Consider the following 26,299-nt stretch of genomic DNA (forward strand, 5'->3'; position numbering starts at 1 on the left):
TCGTGTAAACTTCGGAGGGAGCTCATTGAATTGGAAATCGGAAGTTGAAAAGCCATTTTTAAGAGTTAAATTAATCGGAGGGCAGATACACCCCCCACGTCATATTTTCCCCCGATGCATCCGATAGAAATCTTAAGATAGCCATTTGTTCAAAAATAGTCCAAAGATCTCATAACACGGCCCTTGGGGTTGACACAACCCCTCAAAGTATGGGGATAAGGGTTTTAAGTTATGCCTTGAGGGGATTTAAGGTTTTTATGAAGAGGTGGTCTTGTGAACTTTAGAGGAGGCGCTTTTGATTGGAAATGCATAGTTCTAGTTCCATTTTAAGAGTCAAGCGTGATGGAGAGAAAATAGCACCCTGATATCCTCTCCCTGATATCCCTTTCCCTAATATCTTCTTTTCCCCAAACACATTCGACAGAAATTGTGAAACAGCTATTTTGTACCCAATAGTCCAAAGAGAATATAACAATATCTGCAGTAATTAAATATAAGAAATATTTAGACGGACGTTGAACTACATCAAAACAAACTATGAAGTTAGATTTTTAAGAGTGAGATGTGGGGGATTTTGAACTAGCCAGAAGGCACTATGTGTATACTTTTAGTACTGCAACTACAGTTACTTTAACTAATGACGCTAAGAGTATTAAAGTGAAACTTCTAGGAAGTATTTAGCTGGCGTTCCAACTAAACAAAAAACTCTATTCATGCCGGCTTCAAAAAGAGCATATAATATCACAGGCAGCATCACTATATAATAGCTAGAAATATTATCGAAACATTTGAGGAACCTAATTCGCTTCAAAATAAAAAGTTGCAGTGTCCCTTATAAGAGGAAATAGAGTTTGGAAGCTAATCAGCCCGTCTCTCAAGCTGGTTTATTTCACAAAGACATCCAGTCAAAACTTTGAGACAACTATTTTGCTCAGCATAGTAGGACGGTCCAGCAACGAGGTCTTTAGGGATATGAGCATACCAAACCTCCACAATTATGCCAAACTAGGGATTCTTATATAAAAAAAACGAAAAGATATCAAATATTTTTTTTTCATAAAAATGACTTAGTCAATAAAAAAACGAACATAAATTCATCTAAAAAGCCGTTTTCACAAAACAAGCTTTTCAAAGAAAAGTAAACAGCTGCATTAAGTCAAAAATGGGCATAAATGAACTCAAGTAATCATCCAAGTGTAAAACTACCACAAATCACTATCAATAAGTAAATGAAACTCAAAATGAACAGAAATTAGAATAAATAGCCGAGTCAAGTTCAAAACGAGCAAAAATTAACATTACTAGGGCTGATAACCCCCATGCCTGCTCAAGTCCAGAACAAAGTTTGCGCTTTACTGAAAACAAAATATGTTTAAATGTTTTCATTTCTTTTTAGTTAAATAAGTAAAAAACTTTTTACTCACTTTTTTTTATCCTTTTTCTATTTTAAGGAATAAATATCAGTATAGGTATATTAAACTGACAATCCATGTCTTTGTTTTTTTCAGTAAAGCCTAAGTTATGTTCTGGTCTTGAGAAGGCATGGGGGTTGTCACCCCTAGTATGTTAATTTTTACTCGTTTTGAGTTTGACTCGGCTATTATTATAATTTCTGTTCGTTTTGAGTTCAATTTAATTTGTTTATAGTGATTTGTGGTTGTTTTACGCTTGGAAGATTATTTGACTTTATTTCTGCCCATTTTTGTCTTAATAGAGCTATTTACTTTTCTCTGAAAACTTATTTTCTGGGAAGTTTTTTAAATTAGTACAAATATATGACACTTTTTGTTGTTTCGCTGTTATTGTTATGACGAAATGAAAATTGTCTGAATCACCGACGAATCTCTTACAAAATCTTTTTATCTCCTACTGAGTTAGAGCCCAGAGAAAACCTGCCTTCCTTGCTGTAACCGTACTCCTCAATTTTTAATTTCTGGGAAATTGGCTGTGAACGTCGTACCAGGTTTGTAGCGTAAAGTCATCTCTTAGAAACTTCAACTCCATGTAGGGCTCCGATGGCTTCCATTTACCCTCATTATATTTAAGCCATAATTTCAACCTGATTTGATCTCTTTCAATGGTGAAAGGATCAGTAAATCCTGATACTATAATGCAACAGCTATTGCTGTTGCATTATCCACATGATCTTCCACGGGAGGAATTTTTATGTGAGGGGAATTCTCCAAGAAAAATTATCCATGGGTGGGAGCATTCAGAAATTAAGGAATACAAAAACAATTTTTCAACCGAAAGTATGGAGTCGAATTGAAACTAAAAACGAACAGAGATCATTCCCTATGTAAGAAGAACTGTCCCCTCTACCTTTCGCTAATTACACTACAAAAAAAATGGTGGAAATTAAATTGTTCAAGCAATAAAGGATGTCGTAATTTCATACTTTTTCAATTTCAGGTTCTTTTATTCAATAAATAGTAAAAAACTCTACAATCCAGAAAAATCCCAAAGGGCCCAGAGGCCTGTTAACTGGGAAAACAAAATTAACACTACGTATGTATCATTTGCAGGTTACTGAACTAGGCCCATTCAAAAATAAATAAGAAGTACTACTGACACCAAGACAACCGATCTCCACATCACCTAACAACAAAACAAATCTCACTTTGTTAGCGACATCCAGGGCTCGGGAGTCCAGAAATTCCAGCTCTTCCACAAACACGTTAACAATAATTGTTTTCTAAATTTTCTACATAAATCTTATTAGGCTCTTTATCTACCGGGTTATTCATAATTTCAGTAAAATCGGTACTTGTGCATTTTATGCTACACAGCGCTATAGATTGTACAAGCAAACCGGAAATCGAGACCCGTCAAACGAGTATTTTCTACCTAAATTGATTGCAAAGCGAGGTTTCTTATCGAGTTTACAATATTCAAACGGTTGTTTTTTGGGGTTTTGGGGGGGGGGAGGTACCTAGGTTAGGTTATATATTTAATATATGCTATGCTAGACCCCCACCTTCCTAATGTGCAAATATGTAGCCCAAATTTGTTTCTAAACTATTATATTTGCATCCTATTTTATTTCTTTTAGTAGTATTAACCAAACCTGACTTCTTTCGTGTGTAGCATATAATGCATAAGTACCATAAAATCTTCTCTTTTAGTTTCAAGCTTATCTAAATTGTCTTTTTTTATTAGCGTTGACCCTCAATAGAGACTCGGGTAGAGATAGGGTGATAATCGAATGAACAAGTTACACAGAGCGCACTAAATAATCAATGGCACGAGCTTGAAAACCTGTATATTGCAGTTGAAATTTTCACCGAAATATTAACCTCGCCACTGTTCAAATAGGCGTTTTCAACAGATATCACGCACCAAGTGCATGATAAAACTGGTGCTTCTCTAGCTCCTCATAAACACGCGAGTGACACTAACTGTTATATCCCCTTTGCGAGATCTTTATTCACTCAAATAAAAGAAAAGTTCGTTTTTGCTTCTTTAAGCCTACTAGATGACTGGTCCAATTTTTATTTGAGTATGTTCAAGAACATATTTTTAGTACGTTCTTGAACAGAATTCAAGAGTATTTTGGAGGTTCAATTCATTCACCCTTCCTTGCATTTGCTCTACAAGGGCTTGAAATTCAAAAACAGTTCGAAGGCTTGAGTAGTCACCCTTAGGAAGCTGTAACTTCATTAAATGAGCGATGCAATAGAAAAATAGGGATGATTTTTTGGTACCTTCTGCTAGTGCAGTGTTAATAGTTGAGAGCTTGGATTATAATAAAAATATAATCTTCTGATATTTTATATCTTTCTAGTAGTTAAGCGGAGTTTTTATGTACTTGTTACAAAGTCAGCTTGTTTTCTTTTGTCTTCTTATTCAGTGTTTTCTGTTGTGTCCAGTATTCGCTGTATAAGAGGTTTTACAATTATTAATAATACTAATAAGAGGGGGTTAGCAAAATAAAGCTAAAAATAATAGCGTTAAGGATATTTGATAATAATAAATATTTCTCAAGCTGAAAATGTAAGAGGGTTATTATGAAATGATGAACTATGTCTGCTATCATCACTGAGATTATTGTTGCAACGAATGAGTGTGATTTTCAAAGCCTAAGTTAAAAAGAATTACTATGCTGAAAGGTAGTAGTGTTTCTCTTAAAATGTAAGTGAAAAAGTAAGAAAACCTCATATTTGAAATATTTCTTTTCACGTTTTCATTAAAACTTTAATACAGAAGCTTGCAAAAGAAATGTTTTACCATCTTCTATTATCCAACAGGAGGGGGGATTTCCCTATTAGCCCCCCTCCCTTTGACTGTGTCCCCATCTCTCATTTTCCAAAATAAGGCAAAGGTCTCTAATAATTGGTAGATTAAAAAAAATAACAGTAAATATTTTTCTGTAGGTGGTCTCAGATGCATTTTGAGAACCAAACAAAGCGTTTACTTCATCGGCGTTAATAAGGAGAATACACCACTGCATCTCTTTTTTTGGAATACTCTCAACCTTGTTGAAATACCGCTCTTTGCTTTTACACAATTTATTATGGTTCAAGGTCTACAAATTGAGCTATATGAGCCTGGACCGTTTTCTCAAATTCAAAATAAAAATTGTGTATAGTTTTCTGTATTTCATTAACCAAAATCTATTTAAATTTGTCGATAATTTGAGATTCAGTATTTATCGGTTATATTTATCCAGATTATCAAAAGAAACCGTAAAATCTCACGATGAATCGGCAAGTATGAAAACACTATCTCAAACTTAAAAATAATTGGCAGAATATTCGAAAATCCTTCATTAATAACTTATAAAGGTGATTGAAACAGAAGTAAGAAAGAAATTGCGAAACAAAAAAGTAGTCGCATTTTGCTGCCGCATTTATTTAAAATTAGGAAGAAAAATCGATACTTTTAATTTAAAGAAACTAACCAGTTACTAACTTACTAAGGATAACTGGCCAACTAGTCTTGGTTCACAACCCAAGTCTCAATTCACAGAAACTAAAAGGGGTCGGTGGGAGAGATCAAAAATGTGTTTTTCAAAATTTAGGGTGGGGGGGGAGTAATTTAAAAAAATTATCAGTAAAAGTACCAAAAGAGCCATTTTTCAGTGAAAATACTGAAAAAACAGTATTTATCAGAATCCAGGGGGTTTAAAAAGTCCGGAGGGCCAATGTCTCCTCCCCAAACTTGACGCCAATGGTTTACAGTAAGTTATAAATGTATTATATTGAATTTAGGCTTTGCACCTAATGGTATATCTTTTGGTAGAAAAAATTCTACTGACTGCATCTTGTTGTGCGTATTAATTAAAAAAAAAAAACTTTTTCCACAAAATAAGTTTTTTCCAAAAATAAGTAAAGAATTCCATTAAACCAAAAATGAACAAAAATAGAACCAAATAATCTACCAAGCATACAACTACCACAAATCATTAGCAATAATAAATGAAACCCATAACAAACAGAAATTAAGATAAATAACAGAGTCAAACTCAAAACGAGCAGAAATTGATATGAGTAGGGTTCTAAACCCCTATAAAAAAAAAAGTGTGCATTTTCAATTTAATATACATACCCTGATATTTATTACTTAAAATGTTAATTAATTTTTGATTTCTTAAAGTTATAAAAATGAAAACTTTTAAAAGCATTTTTTCATTCACTTTCGACTATTAAAAAAAGGCACTATCCCTTTCAATATCCAATCGAATGAGCCCTTTTTGAAGTTTTTACGACAACACTTTCTATATAAACATTGTATGCCCCCATGGCATAACTCACCACCTTAGACCTGAGGGCTGTGGGGGGGGGGGTTGTCATACTCAAAGACATAATTTCCAGGCCATTAAACTACGTTCAACAAAATGGCTGTATCGAAATGTTGATCGGATGTGTTTGGGTAATCGATGGGCTTGGGGGAAGGGGGGTGTTCGCCCTCCGATCGCTTTTAACAAATTTTTCAAAATTTTGCTTGAATTTGTTCGGGGAAATCACTTTCGACTATTAAAAAAGGCACTAGCCCTTTCAATTTCCAATCGAATGAGCCCTTCTTGAAGTTTCTACGACAAAACTTTATATAAGAAAATTATATGCCCCAGGGAATAAATTACAACCCTTGCCCTGGGGTTGTAAGGGGTTGTCATCCTTAAATACCTAATTTCATAGACTTCATAGATAAATTCATAGGTATCTAAACACAGGGGCGCCGATTGCTAATTTCGGTTCTCATGAAAATCAATGCAGTAAACATATGGCAAGATACTACTTTAGATGCATCTGGGCTTGCAACAAGCTACTAGCCGAATTTAAATTCAAAGGAGCCCTCGGTACCAAAGGCCCGATTTTAGTAACAGCCCAGATAGTTCAAAATTCAGGATCTGAATACTTTGTAGTTAGAAAAGAGTAGGCTGTGTAGAAAAAGTGGCATTTTAACATCAACGCAAATCGTGTTAATAGAGAGTAGCAGTGTCACGGAGTGATTAAACTAATTTTTCACATTCATTTTCTTCTACTAAGAGCTGATTGAAGTAGCAAACCACCTAAGATCAACAGGGCTACTCTACTACTTCTCCAAGCCTATCTATTCGAAGCATCACTCCTTATTTTCTCAATTTCGTTGAGGCTCACATATTTTAGAACAATATTTATTAACCGTCAACATTGTGGCAACTAAAGATCCCTTGATTTTTTTCTTTTTTTTTAGAAAAACAGCCTCGTAAACCAGAAATAATACAAGTATCCTCATCACGCAAAGAAATTAGGGAGGGCTACCAGGCTACCCTACAATGCAAAGTCCGCAGTGAAGATAGTATGATTCAAATTAATTGGTTTAAATGGATAGAAAAACCTCTCAAAGATCAAGACGTCTTGTGGTACAATGGAAAGGCCTATTCTGTAAGTAAAAAGTGGAAAAAAAACGTGAAACGCTTAACTGTTCCGGGCAAGGAATTGAGAATATCGCTCTAGGCTATGTTATTGTATGATATAGGGTAGGTTACATAAATACTATGCCATAATACGATGCACAAGTATAGCTATACATATCTAGAATGTAAATAATTCTAGATTTTAATTATTTATATCTAAGATTTGATAATTACTTATTAGATGACAATATCTAAGATGAAATTTTGCGACAAGCCTAGGTCTGCAACTTGCTACAAAAGGAAAAGACACTTATATCCTTGAATTCACAATTTTGAGATCTCTCCATTTACCAAGTAAGAGTTACGATATTAATTTGACTTTTTCTTGAAGAATGTTCTAAACTTGTTCAAAGAAATAGAAAATTTTGCTTTTTTCCAACTATTTTCAAGCAGTTTTCAACGCATATTTCAAAAAAAAAAAAAAATAGGCAAATTTCAAAATTTAATTCGGTAGATGCAAATACCTCGTCTAACTTTCTCAGTGCGTTTATTTGAGTTTAATTATCACTGATGGACATAAAAATCCCCGATTTTAATGACATGAAAATCTGTCAATAGATTGTTTTCTTTTTAGTCGTCCGAATTATTTTCAATGATTAACAAAATTAAGTTTACGTGGGAGATTTTAATGAGCGTGGGGTTGGGTGTCTTAGTTGATGAGTGTTTAAGATTTGAATATCACCATGGTAATCCCAAAGGGCGTTGGTATAATGAAAGAACTTGAATACTTCTTTCTGAGGAAAATCTGAGTAGATCAGAAAAGATTTATTCATAATACATTAAAAGGTACTTGTATGTAAAGGTACCCCCGACCATTCAAGTTGTTCATCCATTGACGAACTGTAAACCGGTTTCTTTCGCTAGTTCTTTCAGCTTCGCGTGAGACAAGACAAAAAGAATTGACAGAATAGATGGGAAATATATGATTCGGGCTATATATTTGTACATTAGAAGGGTGAGGGTAAAGTAATTGGACAGTGCGGATTTAGAACACAATTTGGTAAAAAAAAATTCCCAATCTAAAAAAAAGAAAAAAAGGAAGAAAAAAAGGAAAAAGACCTTTTTCCTTTTGAAAAAGGTCTTTTCAAGGACTTTCAAATCGATCCAAAAAAAAAAAGAATTTTAATTTCAGCTGGGGGGCGGGTAAAGGTTGCTGTCGTCAGCTAAAGAAATAAGGACATCCGTAGAGGACGAACTATAGTTGCCATTATGTGCATGAGAAGATGTAGGATGACAAAGTTTACAATAAACAATAGGTTTTAGTTACCATATAAGAAATATTATTTACAAAAACTAAAAGTAGCAAAGACCATAAAATGATAATTGAGGGACTGTAAAACTCTAAAACCTACTGCGTCATGGCGCTTTACTGAAAACTATATGGGTCTTGAACAGTCTTGGAAAGTATAAACAAAATCAAATTGAATATTTGATATATAATTATATTAATTGTTTAACGATCCATCAGTTCAAGATTTTATTTCACTGTAATTTTATTTTCATTTTCAATGCCGTAAGAACTGGAAAAGAAAATATTTGTAATATAATTCGTTTTCAGTGAAGCACCAATGATAGGTTTTTACAGTTAAGGAAAGGGACATCTTTAAGGGTCTAGAAGAATTTTAGAAAGAACTAATAAATTAAACTTAAAATTTGATATATAATCATATTAATTGCTGAAAACTCATCAGTTCAAAATTTTACTGTAATTTTAATGTTAATTTTTAATATTAAGCACAAAAAGAATATTTGTAATACAATTCGTTCTCAGTAAAGTGCCAATGACGCTGTAGGTTTTAGACTTTTACAGTGAGAGACGGAGGTGATACCCAAACTATTGTTTGTAGTGATTTTTGTTCGTTTCAAGCTTGATTTGCATATTCAATTTATGTTTCACTCGTTTTAAGATTTATTTGTTCATTTACATTAGTATCTATTGTATGTTTGCTTCATTGATTCTGCATTCAATTTCTGTTCGTTTTGGGTTTAATTTATGCTTCAATAGCAAAATATTTTTTTTCGTTTTAAGCTTGATTTGCATATTCAATTTAAGCATTATTCGCTTTAATATTTATGTATATTATTACTTGTTTTTTTTTCTATTATTGTTTATTTAATTTCTGTTTGTTTTGGATTTCATTTATTCTTTAATAGTTATTTCTGGTCGTTTTGAGTTTGAATTTTAACAGGTATTTGTATCTCCTGATATTAAGCTTAATATAGCCTTTACTTTTCTTTGGAAAACTTCTTTTTCGGAAAGTTTTTTTTTTTTAAATAATTATTTACAAGAACTAAAAGTAGCATGGCCTCTAAACTGATATTTGAGGGATGCTATAATTCACTTCTAAGGACGAGGTGAAAAGCTGATAAACTGGTGCTATTCTACCGTTCAAGTAAGATTTAAACCAAGAAAATGCATTTTGTATGTCAAAATGAGACAAATTCACTAAAAGAATTTCATAGATTAAGAATTAAATGCCTTTTGAATACGCACGAATATATCAGCAGGAATCAATCGAGAATCAAACGGAGTATGTAAGATATTCAAAAACGTCACGCACGCATGTTCTGTTAAGTGCTTTATTTGGAACCGAAATAAAAACTATGAAGAAAGTAGGCTATCTAGAAAAGAAAGTAGGCTATTTAGAATTTAGAAAAGCAATGAGACGAAAAAGCGTACCTTTTTCAAAGACTTCCTAAATTCAGATAATAGGGGAGTTGAGCGACAGGTTGCAGCTCCATTTTTCGGTCCACATTTTCGTAAGACAATAACCCGAGCACAATTAATAATATACGGAAAATAGCCCATTCAAATGCAAGATTACCACCTTTTTTAAGGGGAGAATTTACTTAAGGAATTTTGAAGATGCTTATTTTCTCGACCGCATTTGTCTGATTGCTAACTGTTTATTATTACATACATCAATTAAACATATAAAAATATAATTAAGGTGTTTGGAGTTTTTTTTTAGTGAATTTTTTTTTATTTAGCGCTAAAATAATTACTGCTACCTTGCAATTTGTCCAATTATAACCAGATAAAATCACATCCTAATCCAAAAAGAGCTATTTTGTGGTTATAGCTCTTACAAAAAGGTTATTACATAGTTACACAAGGTTTATTACATAGTTATTACAAAAAGGGTAAATTTGCTTGGTATCTATCTCACTCAGAAAGGTCAAAATAGCTCATCCATTTCAAGAGCCCCGATGTGCGGAATGCAAGTCTACGAACCTTGATTCAGGTTTTATTATAAGAAAATTCATGAAAATGTTGTCTTCATTCACTTATACCCCCGACCATTCATCCATTGACGCAGTGTAAACCGGTTTCTTTATTTTCTTTCAGCTTAGAGCGAGACAAGACAAAGAAAAGTGACAGAATAGATGGGAAATCTATAATCTAGGCTATATATTGGCACATTAGCGGGGTGGGAGTAGAGTATTTGGACAATTTGAAATTAGAAAATAATTCTTACTACGTAATATGCAGAATAATTGTACCTAACACATTGGGCATGTAGACCCACTATACACTATCCCCCCAGCCCCCTCTAATGTGCAAATATATAGCCCAAAATTTTTTCTAAAGTATTATATTTTTATCATACTTTGGTATATTTTGTTAGGATTGAGTGTCCGAGAAACATATTAGAAGAACATTACGTAGGGCGTACATCATACAAGCACCTTTATCATTTTCTGGATCTAAATGATTTGTATGCAGACTTTTAGAAGGTTGAAAAACAGCCTGAGAAGCAAATATAGGATATTGAGAAAATTTAAAGCATAATTAGCTAAAAGGGCTCAGAAAAGCTCTATCGTAGACTTGTCTTCCATCATGACAATGCCCAGTGTATCTTGCAGCCTCGGAAGACGTTGCTGCAACATCCATATTATAATCTTGATCGGTTCCATCTGATCTTTTTGTATTTCCAAAACTGAAAAAAATAGTTGAAAGACGTTCATTCAAATAGCACTAGTGAAGAAAAAGATCCAGCAAAACCATAACTCATAAAGGGTCTGCTGATTTCTTAAAAAACGATTTAAAAGGATGGAAGTACTGCCAGTAGAAGTGCATCGATCTTGGTAGAGGTTATATTGAAAAGTTGTTCTAGGACATTAATTGTAATGAAAAAATCAATAAAGGCTAAGAAAAAATCTGCGTACTTAGTGAATGCTCCTTGTTTGTATGTCTATCGTTGTTACTTTTTTTGCTCAACAAATTCTATGAAAAAGTAGAGAAGGGCGAAACAAAAATTAATTAATGCCTTGACTTCTTGATAAAACAGAAGTTTGATTTTTAATCCCCTACCCTGACTGGATTTCTAGGTCCACTTCGGTTAAACGTATTTTTCCCCAAAAGAAAATAATTTAAGATTGCACCCTTTTGGCTGTAACAGGGTGGTATTATATATGAATTTTTCGAGTTGGTTGCAAGAAGGGGTTATTACCTTCCGTCTTTTATTTATGTTTTTTTGTTGATTTTCTTATTGCACAATTTGAGTTGATGAATGATGATAAATGGCATAAGGTTACTCTTTGTTCTGTTTATTTGTTTTGTTAATTTCTTTTTTTCCTCTTTCCCTGTTTTATATCGTTAATAAACGAAGTTCAACTTGCCAATATTTCAGAAGGAGAGTGAGGTGAGTTTTTCAAAGATCAATGACGGTGAATACCTTTCGAAACTTCCACTTGGCCCAGTTGCTCTATCACACGCTGGCACTTATGTATGCTTTGCCATTTCTTCCGTTGGTTTTGACACAAAGAAAATTCACGTCCCTGTTTTACCAGAAGAAAAGAAGAAAGACGAATTGAAAGTTCTCTTAATTGTTTTTGCCGTTTTTTCGGCTCTTATTTCTTTTGGGTAAGTTTGGTGATATAGCTGCACGGTTAATTCAACTGCAGTGAAATTTTGTAATAGTCTTGAGCTTATTTGCATCACATCTAAAGGCGTTAAAGTACCATGGAAAATGGAAATGATTTTTTTTTTTTTTTTTATCAAGTTAAAACTTGCACAACCATATATATTAACCAATAAGGAAAGATCAGTACTACAGTCATTGATGAAAAAGACCTGCACATACAGTTAAGGAGTAATCAATTCTAATGGGCATGAAATTAAAGAAGGAAACATATTGAAGGAAAGAAAAAAAAAGGAAAAAGCTAAACATATTGCACCAAACAGCTTTTAAAAAGTATAGCTTTCCTTTGAATATGTACGAGTAGTTATTCTTTGAAATCAATCGATTATTAGGATTTGAATTTTGACAGGCGAAAAGTGTTGTCAAGTTTGGATAATAGATTTTGCTTATTTATTTTCATGGTTAAAGGTGGCAGCACTGACGAAAATGTAGTACTGCTCTAAAAACTTCAAAATTTTGAACCAACCAACAGAAACATTTTGAAAAGTCGCAGTTTTACTTTGTTGGGTTCAAATAAGCCAAAAAGATATGGGAAAGCACCAAACAGCTTGAGAAAGTGCAGGTTTTGAAGCTGTAGTTGTTTTTAAGAATCAACAGATCGAAATGTTTGAATTTTTACGGACAAAAAGTGTTGCCAGTCTGAATTAGTTTGCTTATTTGTTTCCATGGTTCAACCTGGCAACACTAACAAAAACATGACTGGCCCACTACCCCAAGAGCTTTTAAATTTCGAAATAACAAAGAGAACAACCGAAGAAAATGGATAAGAAAATAGAAAAATCAAAAGATCGAAAAGTTTGAATATGCATTGACGAAAAGTGTTGCTAGCTTAACGAATTAGTTTGTTTATGTATTTTCGCGACTCAACGTGGCAACACCGACCCTAAGAGCTTCTAAATTTAGAAATAAAAAAGAAGAAAAATCTAAGAAAATAATGGATTTCAGTTATGAATATACCTAAGATGGGTCGAGGGGGCAAATAATGTTCTTATGTTTACGCTCTCGATTGTCTATTTCGCTCGCTAAAAGCTTCTTAATAAAACAGTTTTACTCCGCAAACCATGAAGCTGTAAGAAAATTAAAAAACAATTGAAGACAGTTATGTAAAACAATTATTGAAGACACTATAAAAATATAGTTGTGGGTTTCTGATTAAATTAACATCATTGTGTTTGTCCATAGCTTTAATAGTTAACTAGTCAGCTGTGACCAATTAGCTGTCACTGTGTTTGGATAGGGCACTGTGATTGGTCAGCCTTGGGTAAAGTTAGTGGCAATTCAGCAAAGTTTCATATTAGTTTAACAGATACAAACTCCCTGATTAAGTTCCTTAAGGGTGCTAAGCACATAAAGGGCTACAGTTCCCTCCTACACACTGTATGAGCCATAGGGGCCACAAGCCTTTTAAGTATTTTGTTCTCTCAGCCAGGCTAATGGAATTAAAATATGAACAACAATAAACTATTAGCAAGACTTGATTTTTAGAGCTTGAGATAATTCTTAAAACTTTTGCGTTTTAATGAAGTTTATGGCAATTTTTTTTTTACTTTATTTAAAACTGAAATTTGTTTAATAATTTCTGTTGAGAATAGTGTTCCAAAATCTGTGAGACGAATGAGAACTGAGGGTCATGTTTGTTCCCTTACTCCAGGGGTTCCCACACTTTTTTTTCTTATAGACCACTTCATAAATTTTACCGGTTCCGGTGGACCCCCTTCAGCAACATATCTACCATATTTCCAAAACTCGACAAAATGTGAAGATCAGATCTACCTGTGGAAATTTGATTTTTGGCTGAGTTCCAACCACAAATTAATAGTGTATGAGAAAAAAAAGTGAAAATTGATTGGTTGATTAATAAACTGATTGTGCAGTGAGTGTTTGTCAAAATGTAAGATTGAACAATCAAAAAATTGTGTCCATTCAACTTAATTTTTTGACACCTACTCACAGCACAAGGAACCAATAAATTCTCATTTGTTTTATTTAGAAATAATTGGAATTAAAAAAAGTATACTTTCTTGTATTTATTCAAAAATTTAATCATTACATTTTTAATTAAAAACGTAAAGTAAGTTCTACATTTCTACAATAACAATCACAAAATAGTCATATGTTAATGGGAAGGATGTACTTGATGAACTGACAGCAAATTATCAATATTAGGGTTCAATTTGGTCAGGAATAACCGCAGATCTACCCGTTCTGTGATATTCAATCTCCTCCTTTTTCTGTTAAAAGGTTTGTACCAACACTAAAACTATTTTCAGCAAGATATGATGAGGGAAACGCTATCAAAAGGTTTCTCACAATTACCCACATTCCAGGATACATTTTGGGTATTTCTGCCTGCAACCAAAATGTTTGATACCCTTTTTGAATTTCACCTTCAGATCCTCATTAGTGTTAAGCTCGAGTAGCTCCTCTGGTAATATAACATTGCCCAATTCCGTTTCATCAAATGGATTTATGATCCATGGTGGTATTTCCATCGTCAGAATATCTTCAAATCTGATTTTGAAGTTGTCATGCAGGGCAATTAAATGTTGAACGTATGTCTGAATATCCTAATCAAGGCATTCTATCTGTGACAAGTTTAAAAATTGGGAAAATTCGCGCCAACTAATATTTTGCTTCATATATTTCAATTTTCCAAGAAAAGCTGAAATTACACCCTTTGTTTTTTTAAATTGAAACTGCCCCCTTGTAATTATGATTTAATGACATTAATTTTTTTAACAAATCTGTCATATACGCGATGTGTGCTTTTGAATTGATCAGGTTTTTTTCTTAAATCTGGATACTTTCCAGAAACTCTAATAGTGATTCAAAATGATTTCAAAATCTGGTTAAACATACACCCTTCTGTAACCAAAGTGCTTCAGTATGTAAGAGCAACAGTTGAAGTTCTTCGTCATTTTTATTGCACAATTGTACAAATAAACGCGCATTCAATGCACTGCTTCTTGTTTTATTAACTATACTAATCACAAATTGAAGTGATTGGTGCAATTTCTCACTCAATTTATCGCTGCTAGATTTTGCCGGAGTGTGACCCAATGAATGTTAGTTGCCTCTTGAATAATTTTTTTTTTAGATGGCTTATTAACCGACGATATCGCCCGACCATGGCAGGAGCCCCATTTGTTGCCATTTGTTGCCAATAACGTTTTTTGAATGGAATCGATTTTTCCCTAGAAAAAATCACTCAGGACAATAAATATTGATTCACCTTTCGTGTCTGTCTTTAAAGTTTTCGCGAATAGTAGCCCTAACTCTTCATGAATTTCTTAGTTCATAACAAATCTAACATATGCAAATAATAATGCTTCAAGACTGGATAAGGTTGACTCGTCCAGTTGAATAGAAAAATGAGTTGTTTGCAGATAATTACATGAGAAGCTTTCAATATCATACCTCATTTCATCAATACGTTTTTGTACAGTGTTGTCATTACACAAAGGAATTTTTTTGAGTACGTCGAATAGAGATTCATGCAGAACAGTTTTTAAAACCTCTTCAGCAGCAGGTAAAAGTAACTGTTCTCCAATGGCGGGCGGTTTTCCAGATTTTGCTATAAGCAATGAGATATTATAAGATGCTCGCTAGCCATTATTGTTTCTTCCAGACATTGAAGCAAACATACTGTGCACAGTGGGTCTCTTTTCATATTTTTCGTTCAACTTTTGAAAATATTCCAAATCTTTATCTAGTTTATCAGGATGATACCTTCTTAGATGATCTTTGAGCTTCAATGGTTTCATAGAGCCATTGCTCAAAACTTTTTTGCATAAAAGGCATATGCCCAACTGCTTGTCTGCTTTTTATGGTTGAAAACCAAATTTTAAATAATCAACACTGTAATGGCAACATTCCTTTTTGGATTCAGCCATGTTTCATATAAATTACATAGCATACAGGCAGGTGATTAATTACTTTTTCCAACACTGGCAAACACAAACATTGTTTCACTTTACTTCTCTTTTCAAAAATTGGGAAACAAATGGAAAACGTTTATCCTTAGCATTTGTATTTATATTGATGAAGAATCAAACAAGTTCATGCAAAATCGCAAGCACACTCACCACATGTTTTATTTCGTCCCTTTGCACGTCTAAACAAGCATTGGAGAAGGCAGTGACGGCAGCAGCAAGTCTTTACATGTTGTAGTGGATATAAAATATGTAAGTTCTTACAAGTAACAGTCACTGAGCTTCTTAAAATAGTATCTGCCTATATTAATAGGTGAAGCCAAGCCAACATTTTAATTATTCATTATCAAAACCAGATAAAATTTTTACTAATTGTGAACCCCCATTTTTTTTGTCACACCAACGTAGAACCCTGTCAAGCTTCCCGTGCACCCCTAGGGATCCTCCTGGATCACTTTGGGAATCACTGCCTTACTGCATTAGCACGTCAATACAAATGACTGAGATGGGCAAATTATGTCTAATAGTTTTTACTGCAAAAATATCTATAATTCCATTTTCCTTCCATTAAAAATGAATCCGTCAAAAATCATTTTTATGTTATAAATCAGAACGAAAATAAACTTAAATTATATGTCTACATATATACTGTGTTTAGATTCTAGTTGGAACAAAAACTATTGTTGATTTTGAGTTGTACCTACGATTTATCAACATAAAAGTATACATAGAATTAAGCTTTTGTTTTAATTTTATTTGCACTCATATATGTCTTAAATTTTTAGTTGTCTTTATAACTAATTGAAATATACATAGATACAAAGATAGGGTTTTACCTTTTTTTTTTGCTACAACTAAGGTTGTTGTTTATCTTCATTAGTCCCAGGACTGATTGACTATTAAAGAAATTGTCCGTTACAATTTTGTACGTTACACCCATATTCTTTTTATTTTATATGTCCCCATGACTAATAAAAATTTGAATAGATATGAAGATAGTGTTTCTTGCTTTTAGTTGCAGCTATATTCGTTTTCATTTTCAGAAATATTGACAAATTAACAATTGCAGTTTTACAAGTCACAGCTACAGTTGCTTTTTTTATCCCTATGATTAATTTATAGTCATGAAATTAATTAGACTTAGGTATTCCCACAAGGCACGCAAGGCAGCCATGGCAGATTTCTAATTCATCCAATATTGTGCCAGGGACGAGAGCTCACTTATGGTAGTTTTGAATCTTGTTGCCTCTTTCTCCAGGGACCGACCTAGTGTCTTCCGCTGTCTTGACCTCCTTCAAAGACCGGGGGGGGGGGTCCAAGACCATAAATCGTGTAGAAGGCATCCTTCATTCACGCAAATAATATAGCCCCCCGCATCTCTATTTCCTTATTCTAATCTTGTTGGTCACCAGTGGCAGTTCAATATCTGTCCTTATCTGGGCATCAGTAAAGAGGATCACAAAGAAACTACGTAAGCAATTGTTTTCGAAACTGATTAATCGTTTGTCTCTTTCTTTTACAAGCTCCATGGCGCTTTTCCAAAGGCGTCTTCATACATAAGTGCAGAGAGTGCTTTACTCCCAAATAGTCTAATTCTGGGCTTCTTGGAGTAATTTCTGAATTTCCAAATGCTATTCAGCTGAGAAAATGCTGCACGTGAATACGAACGCGCAACACGACTTATATGTCACATTTCTCATCTTGGGTCACTGTGCTACAAAGATATTTTAGTCCTCTGACCTCTCCAATGTTAGTACCCAGGTATTGAATGTCTTCACCCAGGATCATTACAACTCCATTTGACACTCTTTTTGTTTCATCTACATTTATCTGTAGACCAGAAGACGTAGCTTTCGCTGCTGGTTCATTCAGATTATGTTGAATGTCATCCTTCCAATGGGCAGCAAGAGCGATATCGTCGTCAAACACACAGTCATATAGTTGACACTCAGAGCTTATATCAAAAATTATATTTTTAAATAAAGGGGCGGGGGGGGGGAGTGCCCCAGTATAATTGAAGCCCTTGCTATTACTTGTAAAACTAGTCTTCCTGAATCAGGCGTCCAAAAATGCTATTTTTAGGTGTTGCATCTGTCATTACATAAGGACAAGCTCCAAGCCAAGACTGGTCACTGAAAGGTGTAGCAAGGATATAACTGGACCGAGTACTCATAATGATGAGTCGTGTGCAAAAAGCAAATTGGAAAACCTTAATAATGAAAAAAGTGACACCAGGAGCACATGGGGAAGTCGCACGTATTCTTATAATCAGTTTCCTCTTTTCCACGAATGCAGCCAAAAAGGTAAGTTGTCAGCAACGAAACGCCAGAGATTAAAAAAAAAATCAAATTGAATAAAAACAACCGGGTAATAATCAAAAAGTTCATCTACACTATACAAGATAGCAATTCTGTAGAAATTGTTAAATCAAAATTTCAAATTAATATTCAGATCATTGAAAACAAACCATTTTTTCTACAATATAGCTAAGATGTACCAGTTTGTGTGCCTGCGAATCCCGATATATCTGGTTTTCTAGGGATTCTATGATAGAAAGGTTGAGATGATTAGGACACGTTTTGCGGATAAAGGTTGACAGATTGCCAATGGTTTTCCTTTTCGGCCATCCATCTAGGGCCAAACCATAAACAGCTCGTCCGCGATTGGGGTGAGAAAAGATCATAAGGAGGGATTTCAACGAAATTAAAAGTTCTTTGGAGGGGGGTAAAGAGTAAGGCTTTGAATATTTTGAGGTGAAGGAGCCACATACGCAGCTTTGTAGGCTTCAGGCGGCTTGGTGCTGCAATGAGTTCTTACTAGTAGTATTAGTAAGAATAAACTTCGGAGTATCCTTTGGAATGAGAAGAGTGATTCTAGGATCACGAGAAGATGCCATATGTATTTATATAACCGAGAGAATAGCCTAAAACTTAAGCTAAAAAAGTCAGTAAGTTACAAAAAGTCAAAACTAATAAAAACAAAAAATAAGTATGGCCAATAAATTTTGGAGTATCAAAAAAAAAGGAAAAAGTGTAATACGAACTCGTCAACTTTTCGAGGAGCACTGTCTTCTTCTTCATTTTTGGATTATGAAGACGCTTTTGTATAATTTTATCACTGTAATCAAATTCTAGGACCTGCAGTGCATCCTCCATCTTAATCTATTCGAAGGTTTCCTTTTCAACCCCGCCCCAAAAATACCTAATTTCCTTTAAATCCTTCCTTAGGACTTCTTCCGATAAATAAATAGAATAAAAACAATAAATAAAAATATTTTTTCGTTACTTTTTTTCTATTGGAATAGAAATTCGAAACTGGTAGATCAGAGTTTCGAACTGTGGCAAAAACATTGAAAACGAATTAATTGTGTTTTATACATTTTTAAGCAGTGTAACAGAAGCATTTCAGTTGGCGTCTCTGGGAAACCAGATATATAGAAAAATAAATTTAGAAAAATAATTTTTAGGACGGCTTTTGGGACGTCCTATTAGCTAAAATAAAATATAAAGCATTATTAAATGAGGATTCATTGATTTAACGAAAAATTTTGCAAATCACGTTAGTTTTTATTTCTATTTAAATTTTGGATATAATCCTTTGTTATTAATAAATAATGTCTAAAATCATATTGCCTTTCCATTTTAACAACAAATGAAACAAAAAAAAAGAAAAAAAAAGAAAAAAGAAGGAAAAAACGACAAAATGCAAATGTGTTCAAATTATTTTTAAATTAAACCCTAACAAGTTATCCATTGCAAACGGAAATGTAAGCATTAAAAGGAACAAAAACTAAGCTTTTGGAGCCAAAGTGTTTTTAAATATTTTTTTCACTTTAAATTTTGTATTATATTTTTCTTACAACATCTTTTTTTGTCTATTGATATTCCGTTTTCCCTTTGGAACAAATTCTTAGGTATAAGATTGATTTATCTCTGTGTTCTTTTTATTTTGTAGATTACAAGTTTTATCCCTTTTTTTTATTGACCCTTACTTTTTATCCTGATTTTAAGAAATCGGGTTATGGTGTAAACACGTCGAATTTCTATAAAGTCAAACAACTACACAATGTGCTTAACAGCTAAGTAAGTTGATATGCATGATTCCCATAAAACACCCACTACATCTGATAAATGAAAGTCTACACTGCTTCTTTTAGTGTCTTCAGTACCTACTGATTAGCAAGTCAAAGATGTCAAACTTTGAAATATCAGAGTGAATTTTAGGCTCTTAAATAAAACTATAAAAAAGCATTTTCTTTCTAAAAATCCTATACATGTTTTTAAGAAAGTTAAAAATATCCTTTCTGATCTTAATCTTTGCAATTTGTTATAATTAATTAGATAATAATTAATTATAACTAATTCATAATTAATAGCAATTTGATTGAATATAAATACTTAATTAAAATTAATTAATTAATCATTCGATATATTGAAATACTAAAAAATAAAAATATCAGGGTGAATCTTGGGCTTTTACATCAAACCTAGGAAAGCTTTTTATTTATGGAGAGCATGATACATGTTTTTAAGGAAGGTGAAAATAATAACTACTTTTAGTTATCATTAACTAAATTAAAAATTAATATATATAAATTAATAAAACATTTTTAATATATTAAAATACGATAACAGAAAAGTATCAAGGTGAATCTTAGGATGTTACATAAACGTCGGAATTTTTAAAATTCAAAATACGATACAAAAAGTCTTGCTTTAGCCTTAGAGAGCTACACTGCGTATCAATTCTAATTCCATATTTAATACTTTTTTCAACCTTTCTTCTACTCTTTCTTTATTTCTTTTATTTCTGATCGTATTATCTTATATCTTCTCTTTTATTTCTTTTATTTCTCTATTTATTTTATTTCTTTGAGTACTATTTTTCTACGTGTTATTCTGACTCAGCACAAGTATGTTACACATTTTTGTATTTCTTATATTACAGTTAATAGTAAATATCTTCTCTGTAGTAAGAGATCAAGTTTTTCTTAGCAATAAGGGAGCTGATGGATGAAATCTTACCCATCCTCACCTCACCATAAAGTCCTAACATTGAACATCCCCCATATTTTCCCAAGAACTCGTCATCCACTGTAACTCCTCAAGAAAATCACGACGCCAAAGCTCTCCACCTTATAACTTCCCAACATCATAGAACCCCACATAAGCAAATCACTTCCTCGCGTTCTCTCACCATATAAACTCCGAAAGTCCCAATGAAATTAATCCCTGCCAGCACAGAGCCTGAATCAACAGACACTTTCTAAATTTCCTTGAGATTCTTACAAAAGAGAAGAAAAAAGAGAAAGAAAAGAGAAGAAAAAAGAGAAAGAGACAAAAGAGAAAGAAAAAATATTACAAAAGAGAAGAAAAAAGATTAATGTTTCGTGCTGAAAAGTGTGCTTGAGTTACATTAGCTTACAATTACTTGACAAACAAGTATTTGTCCAATAAGAGAGTCATACTTACTCCCGCCATTTACCCATGCAGCCATTTAAACATTTGCATCTCAATTACTTGGACTATCTGTTTTGTCTTTTTCTTTCTACAATTAGCCATATCTTGATGCCTACTGCAAAATACTTGATTTTCAATTCTCCCACCATTTACTCGTGCCATTTAAACATATTTGCCCCTCAACTGCCCGGACTATCTGTCTTGTCTTTTTTCTACAATCTTGATGCCCTACTGCAAAATACTAAATATTTTTTTTATTTTGAATTGAAAATCAAGTATTTTGCAGTAGGCATCAAGACATGGCTAATTTTAGAAAGAAAAAGACAAAACAGATAGTCCAAGTAATTGAGAGGCAAAAATTTTTAAATGGCACGGCTAAAAGGAGGGAGTTTGTTTATTCTTGCGATATATTTTCCTAAGAATTATATATTATTTTCACATTATTTAAATATTAAATTTTAAACCAGTAGAGATAACGCACAACCTGATTGGTTCTTTCGTGGATTTTTGAATCAGTAAAAAGAAACAAAAAGTTTCTTAGTCACTACATTTTGTACAATTTAACTCTCTACTTCTCTGTAAACGGACCGAGTACACTAATCTTTTAATTTATTACTTGCTGTTAATTTATTAATTGCCTAGTTCTTAGTTAATGCTAGAGCAGTAATCTGGAAACATGTAACCTATCATTATAAAATCAAAAAGATGTGGCAAAATTCAAGCACATTTTATATTTATTTTCAGCTCTCTTTTGGCTAACGAGACCCTGTTAACTAATTTTATTCTGTATTCATTTAAGATATTACAAACAAATACACAACACTTATGCTTGTATAACTCTTAAATGCAGCTAAATACACAGCCATTAAACTAATGATTGCTGTAGCTGTCGGGTACGCAAAAGCTTTGGGGGGGGGGGGGGTTAATCCGTTATTTATTCTAGTCCATATAAAGCCAAACTCATAATAATTCCTTGATTTTTAGATTCAATAGAAGGCCCTTGTGCCCCTCCGCCATCTCAGGCAACTTCAAGAAGTTTGATAACGTCTCAGTCATCCCTATTGCAAGAGGGCTTAACACAAAAATGTTCAACACCTCCAGTGGGATACAGGCAACCTCAAAACAGCAGCGTCAGTAGTATACCTTCGTCTGTTATGCATTGCGATTTGGAATACGAATATGAAAAGATCTGCGATAATGGACCTTCCGTGAGTAAATACGGGGAAGACTCAAGGTCATTGTATGTGTGAAAAAGAGGTACATGAAAATTTAGGCCAAAATGACTAACGTATGTTTTTTTTTTAAATACGCCAAAAACTCGAAATAAGAAGAACAAACTGCATAAGCCATCAGTTTTCTTTCATTGGAATGGAAAAATGCAATTATTGAGTGTCAGCATTCTTGTTTTTTAAAGATGTGATTTCCAATAGCTAGAAGCTGTTACAAAGATCATTCTTACTATAGATATACCCAGGGCATCCCCAGGAGTTCCGACAAGGGAGAGGACGAGCCTGTCAAATTTTTTGCCAAGTGTGGCAAAGATTCAAAAGTTGTTCTTTTTTTGGCAAAAACAGCTATAAAAATTTTTCCGATTGTTACCAAATTGCGCATTATCAACATATTTATGATCTGGTTGGGGAGCTGAAGCCTCTCTCAGCCTTTTCCAGTTGGTTTCCTTAGAAGTATATGAAAATTACATTGTCGTTCAAGATCTGTTGAAAAAAACCATATTTTTTCATTAAAATTTAGAGTTAGAAAGGAGAGGAAGGGATTGAGGTTGTACGTGCACGGTTATGCACTTAAATATATAGCCACTAGGGCTATGATTATTGTAGCTCTTTGAGTATGCAAAAGCTTTGGGTGGTTAATCTAGTCCGTTATTTGTCTCTAAGTTAAATATGTGAATAGTAGTCAGATGTGTGATATAATTAATTATGCAGTTTTATTTATTTTAACAGTCCGTTTAGAAAGTGTTCACTTGTTCTAAGTATTTACGCATCACAGCTGTAGCATTTTAATATATTTTAACATTTTTAATATCAGACCTGCGTTGATCATTAGAAACTTTCAGTTTCATGCTTTTTAATGATTGATCAATGATACGAAAGAAAAATAAAGAAAGAAAAATTTCGCCAAAAAGGTCCCATAGGACTGAACAAAGGAGACTGCGCCAAGTCTCTGTGTGCAGAATCAGTACTCTCTAGGTAGCTCAAAGTCCTGCAATAAATATAAATAAATGAATAAAAATTAAACTCACTAAGCAAATAAAGAGTCATCTATGCTTGGTTGCCCCGATAGACTGTATACTAGTTAAGCGTTGAAATGCGTATTAATCCCGATCAGCTACAATCATGACAGGCTAACCAACCAGCTATTAAAATTAGTTATGGCGCCCGAGGATGTAATTTTACATCCAAAAGTAAAATTCAAAAACGTCTTACATCTAAAATCGGATCTTGCCTTGAAGAATTTGTTCTTCTCGATATTAGTCACTAAGCGTAAAATAATTGGATGTACTAGTATGTACTGTATATGAAATTCTTAATCGTAATGACAAACAGAGAAAGGAGAACTAATACTAACTGATCCACAAGTGGTTCTGAATTCTGGGCGAGTATCTCGAAAACAGAACGTTTTTTAGCACGAATGTAAACAAATTTCGAACCTTAGAGTTAGGCTGAAAAGAGTAGTTTTTGAATTAGTCATGTCTCAAACGGATGATCTGGAAGTGACATAAAAATAGTATATTAAATCTGACCTTCTATAATTGTCCAAATGCCAACTTATTTTGGCACTGAATATATTTTTGGAAACAAAAACGTAACAGAAGTGTTTACTCGTTAGAAATAGCCTACATTTTTCCTGAAAACAGAACAAGCTTTTAATCATTAAAATGGCCTATAATTTCATTTTGAAAATCAAACACTACCTAGCTACATAAGCATTTGTTTCAAAAAACGACGCTTAAATATTCAAAAGTAGAATTTATACTATTTTGTTTTTGTAATTATAGCCAAAGTGATCAATAGAAAAGTAATTAATATAATTAATACTTAATCGGGTAATAGTAGTACCAAACATTTCGGGGCGTTTATCTGCAGCTTCTAGTAGTATTTGCCTTATTGATAGACGTATTGTAAAACATTTAAGTTGGAATAGAAACATATATTATACTTGTTGTTAACCTTAGAAGCTCTATTTGTACGTTTTAATTATTTGAATTATTTGAAATAAAGGTTTTATACTACCGTTTGCATATCACCCTTGTGCTATACTGTCATAAGACAATAAAACTTAATTATGCTATTATCTCAAATTATCCAAGAGACAGAAAACAATCTTTTGGAGCTGGATGAAAGTATACAAGATCAGTGGTTTGAAGGAACGAAATAATATCCAATAATCAAAGAAATAAAGATAATTTCACAAAAAGGAGAAATTACTCACAAATAAATATCACAATGCTAAAATCAAATCTTACTGATTTACACTAGATTGGAGTTAATAAAGAAGTGGTGCTTATTATGCATTAGACAAATTTCATACAGGCGTAGATTCAGCGGGAAAAGGCAGAGGCATGTGTATACCCTATAAGGTTGAAATGTAAACTAATTATTGGGGTTAAGAAAATGAAAAAGACAATGAGGGGGAAGCACAATTTTAGTTGGTGCGCACTTCCCAAGCATAAATTCTGTATCCGATTAAAATTTCGAGAAAGTCATTTAGCCAAAAAAAAAAAAAAATTAATAGGCAAAATTCGTTTTAATTATTCAAGTACGGTGAGCTAAAATCAAAGCTGCATTAACTCGAAAACGTTCAGAAATTAAATAAAAAAAGTTTTTTTAACTGAAAGTAAGGAGCGACATTAAAATTTTAAATTCTTACTACATTAGGGGTGGGGGTAAAGCATAGCATATATTAAATACGTAACCTAACATAGGTACCTTTTCCCCCCTAAACCCTACAAAACTAAAGTTTAAATATAGTTCCCGGAGTGACAAATTCCTTGTTTATACAGTGTCAGATAGGAAATTACCGGGTAATGGCTATCTGATCTTTGCTTTTCTCGAGTCGCATTCTCGCGTGTTGCCCAGATTTTAGATAAGTACCGAAATAAATCAGACAATAATTTTCATGTTATTGTAAGTGTTGCAACAGAAAAATCGTAAAACACGTTTTTATTTTAATTTTTTTAGTTAGTGGCTATCATTCTGTATCTCATAAAATTTTTACGTTGGATAAAAAGTTGAAACTTCATTGCCCTTATAAAACTTTACATTTAGAGACTATAGATCTAGTACTGAAAAAATCGACTTGATACAATAAGCCCAAGATACCCTAAAGATCATAATATTGAGTTCTAAAAATTTAAAATATGCAAACTAAAATTCCTAAAATAAGTGAAAAAATCTAAAATAAAAATCCATTTGACAGACCAAATTGACTTCAAACTAAGTTGAATTTAATAAGAAATAATCGGAACTAAAAAAAGGGATCACAACGGAGTTGCCAATAAATGATAGCGGTCCAAGTTAGAGAAGAGCAACAATATTGCTGAGCTTCTTTGCCATTGCTGTCTTAATATCACGTCAAATAGTGTATTACGGTAATCACCTGGCAAAAAAAAAAAAAAAAAAAAAAAAAAAAAAAAAAAAAAAAACTGTCTTCCTACTTTAGTAACTGAAATAAATCAGCACTTGAACAAGGTCTAGACCCTACTCATCCTTCCAGTTCCCCAGGACAAAACAGTAAATCCAATCCGATAGTCCGACACTCAAGTCTAAAATAGAGCAAACTCAGCATCAATAAGCATACGTCAATGTTCCAACACCAATCTATAGCACCTGAAATCTACAAAAATATTATATTCACAAGGTAATCACCGTAAATCGGGGCTCTTCAGAAGAAAACTCATTGCCTATTTCAGTTGATTCCCTTGACAGTCCACTTTCAAAAAGTTCGTGGTAACGAGCTATAAGCAAGGAGCGACACGGTTGAATAGTACCCAAAATTCTAAAAAACCCGATTATAGTATCAATAGATATATCAAAACAATCTGATTATAATGCTGATTCCAAATGTATA

General features: G+C 33.1%; 2 protein-coding genes across 4 annotated transcripts in view; one reads left to right on the forward strand and one right to left on the reverse strand.

The window, feature by feature from the left end:
* LOC148952773 (fibroblast growth factor receptor-like 1) overlaps positions 1-23,375 on the forward strand; it is a 217,272-nt gene extending 193,897 nt beyond the window's left edge. For 2 of the 3 annotated variants that reach the window (XM_089088081.1, XM_089088080.1), the window contains exons 7-10: positions 6,676-6,866; positions 11,533-11,765; positions 17,838-18,058; positions 22,199-23,375. In XM_089088081.1, the coding sequence (XP_088944207.1) occupies positions 6,676-6,866; positions 11,533-11,765; positions 17,838-18,058; positions 22,199-22,464 (911 nt within the window). In that variant the 3' untranslated portion in view covers positions 22,465-23,375. The remainder of the gene's footprint in view (positions 1-6,675; positions 6,867-11,532; positions 11,766-17,837; positions 18,059-22,198) is intronic. The other variant, XM_089088082.1, reaches the window with a different exon arrangement.
* The window catches only part of LOC148952775 (uncharacterized), a 35,093-nt gene continuing 32,100 nt past the window's right edge, over positions 23,307-26,299 (reverse strand). Inside the window, exon 5 of the mRNA XM_089088084.1 lies at positions 23,307-23,431. Coding sequence (XP_088944210.1) covers positions 23,405-23,431 — 27 coding nt within the window. The 3' untranslated portion in view covers positions 23,307-23,404. The remainder of the gene's footprint in view (positions 23,432-26,299) is intronic.

Source organism: Artemia sp. Qi Xiang Cuo, chromosome 4 (genome assembly GCF_049724085.1).
Source record: "Artemia sp. Qi Xiang Cuo chromosome 4, ASM4972408v1, whole genome shotgun sequence".
Lineage (NCBI taxonomy): Eukaryota > Metazoa > Arthropoda > Branchiopoda > Anostraca > Artemiidae > Artemia > Artemia sp. Qi Xiang Cuo.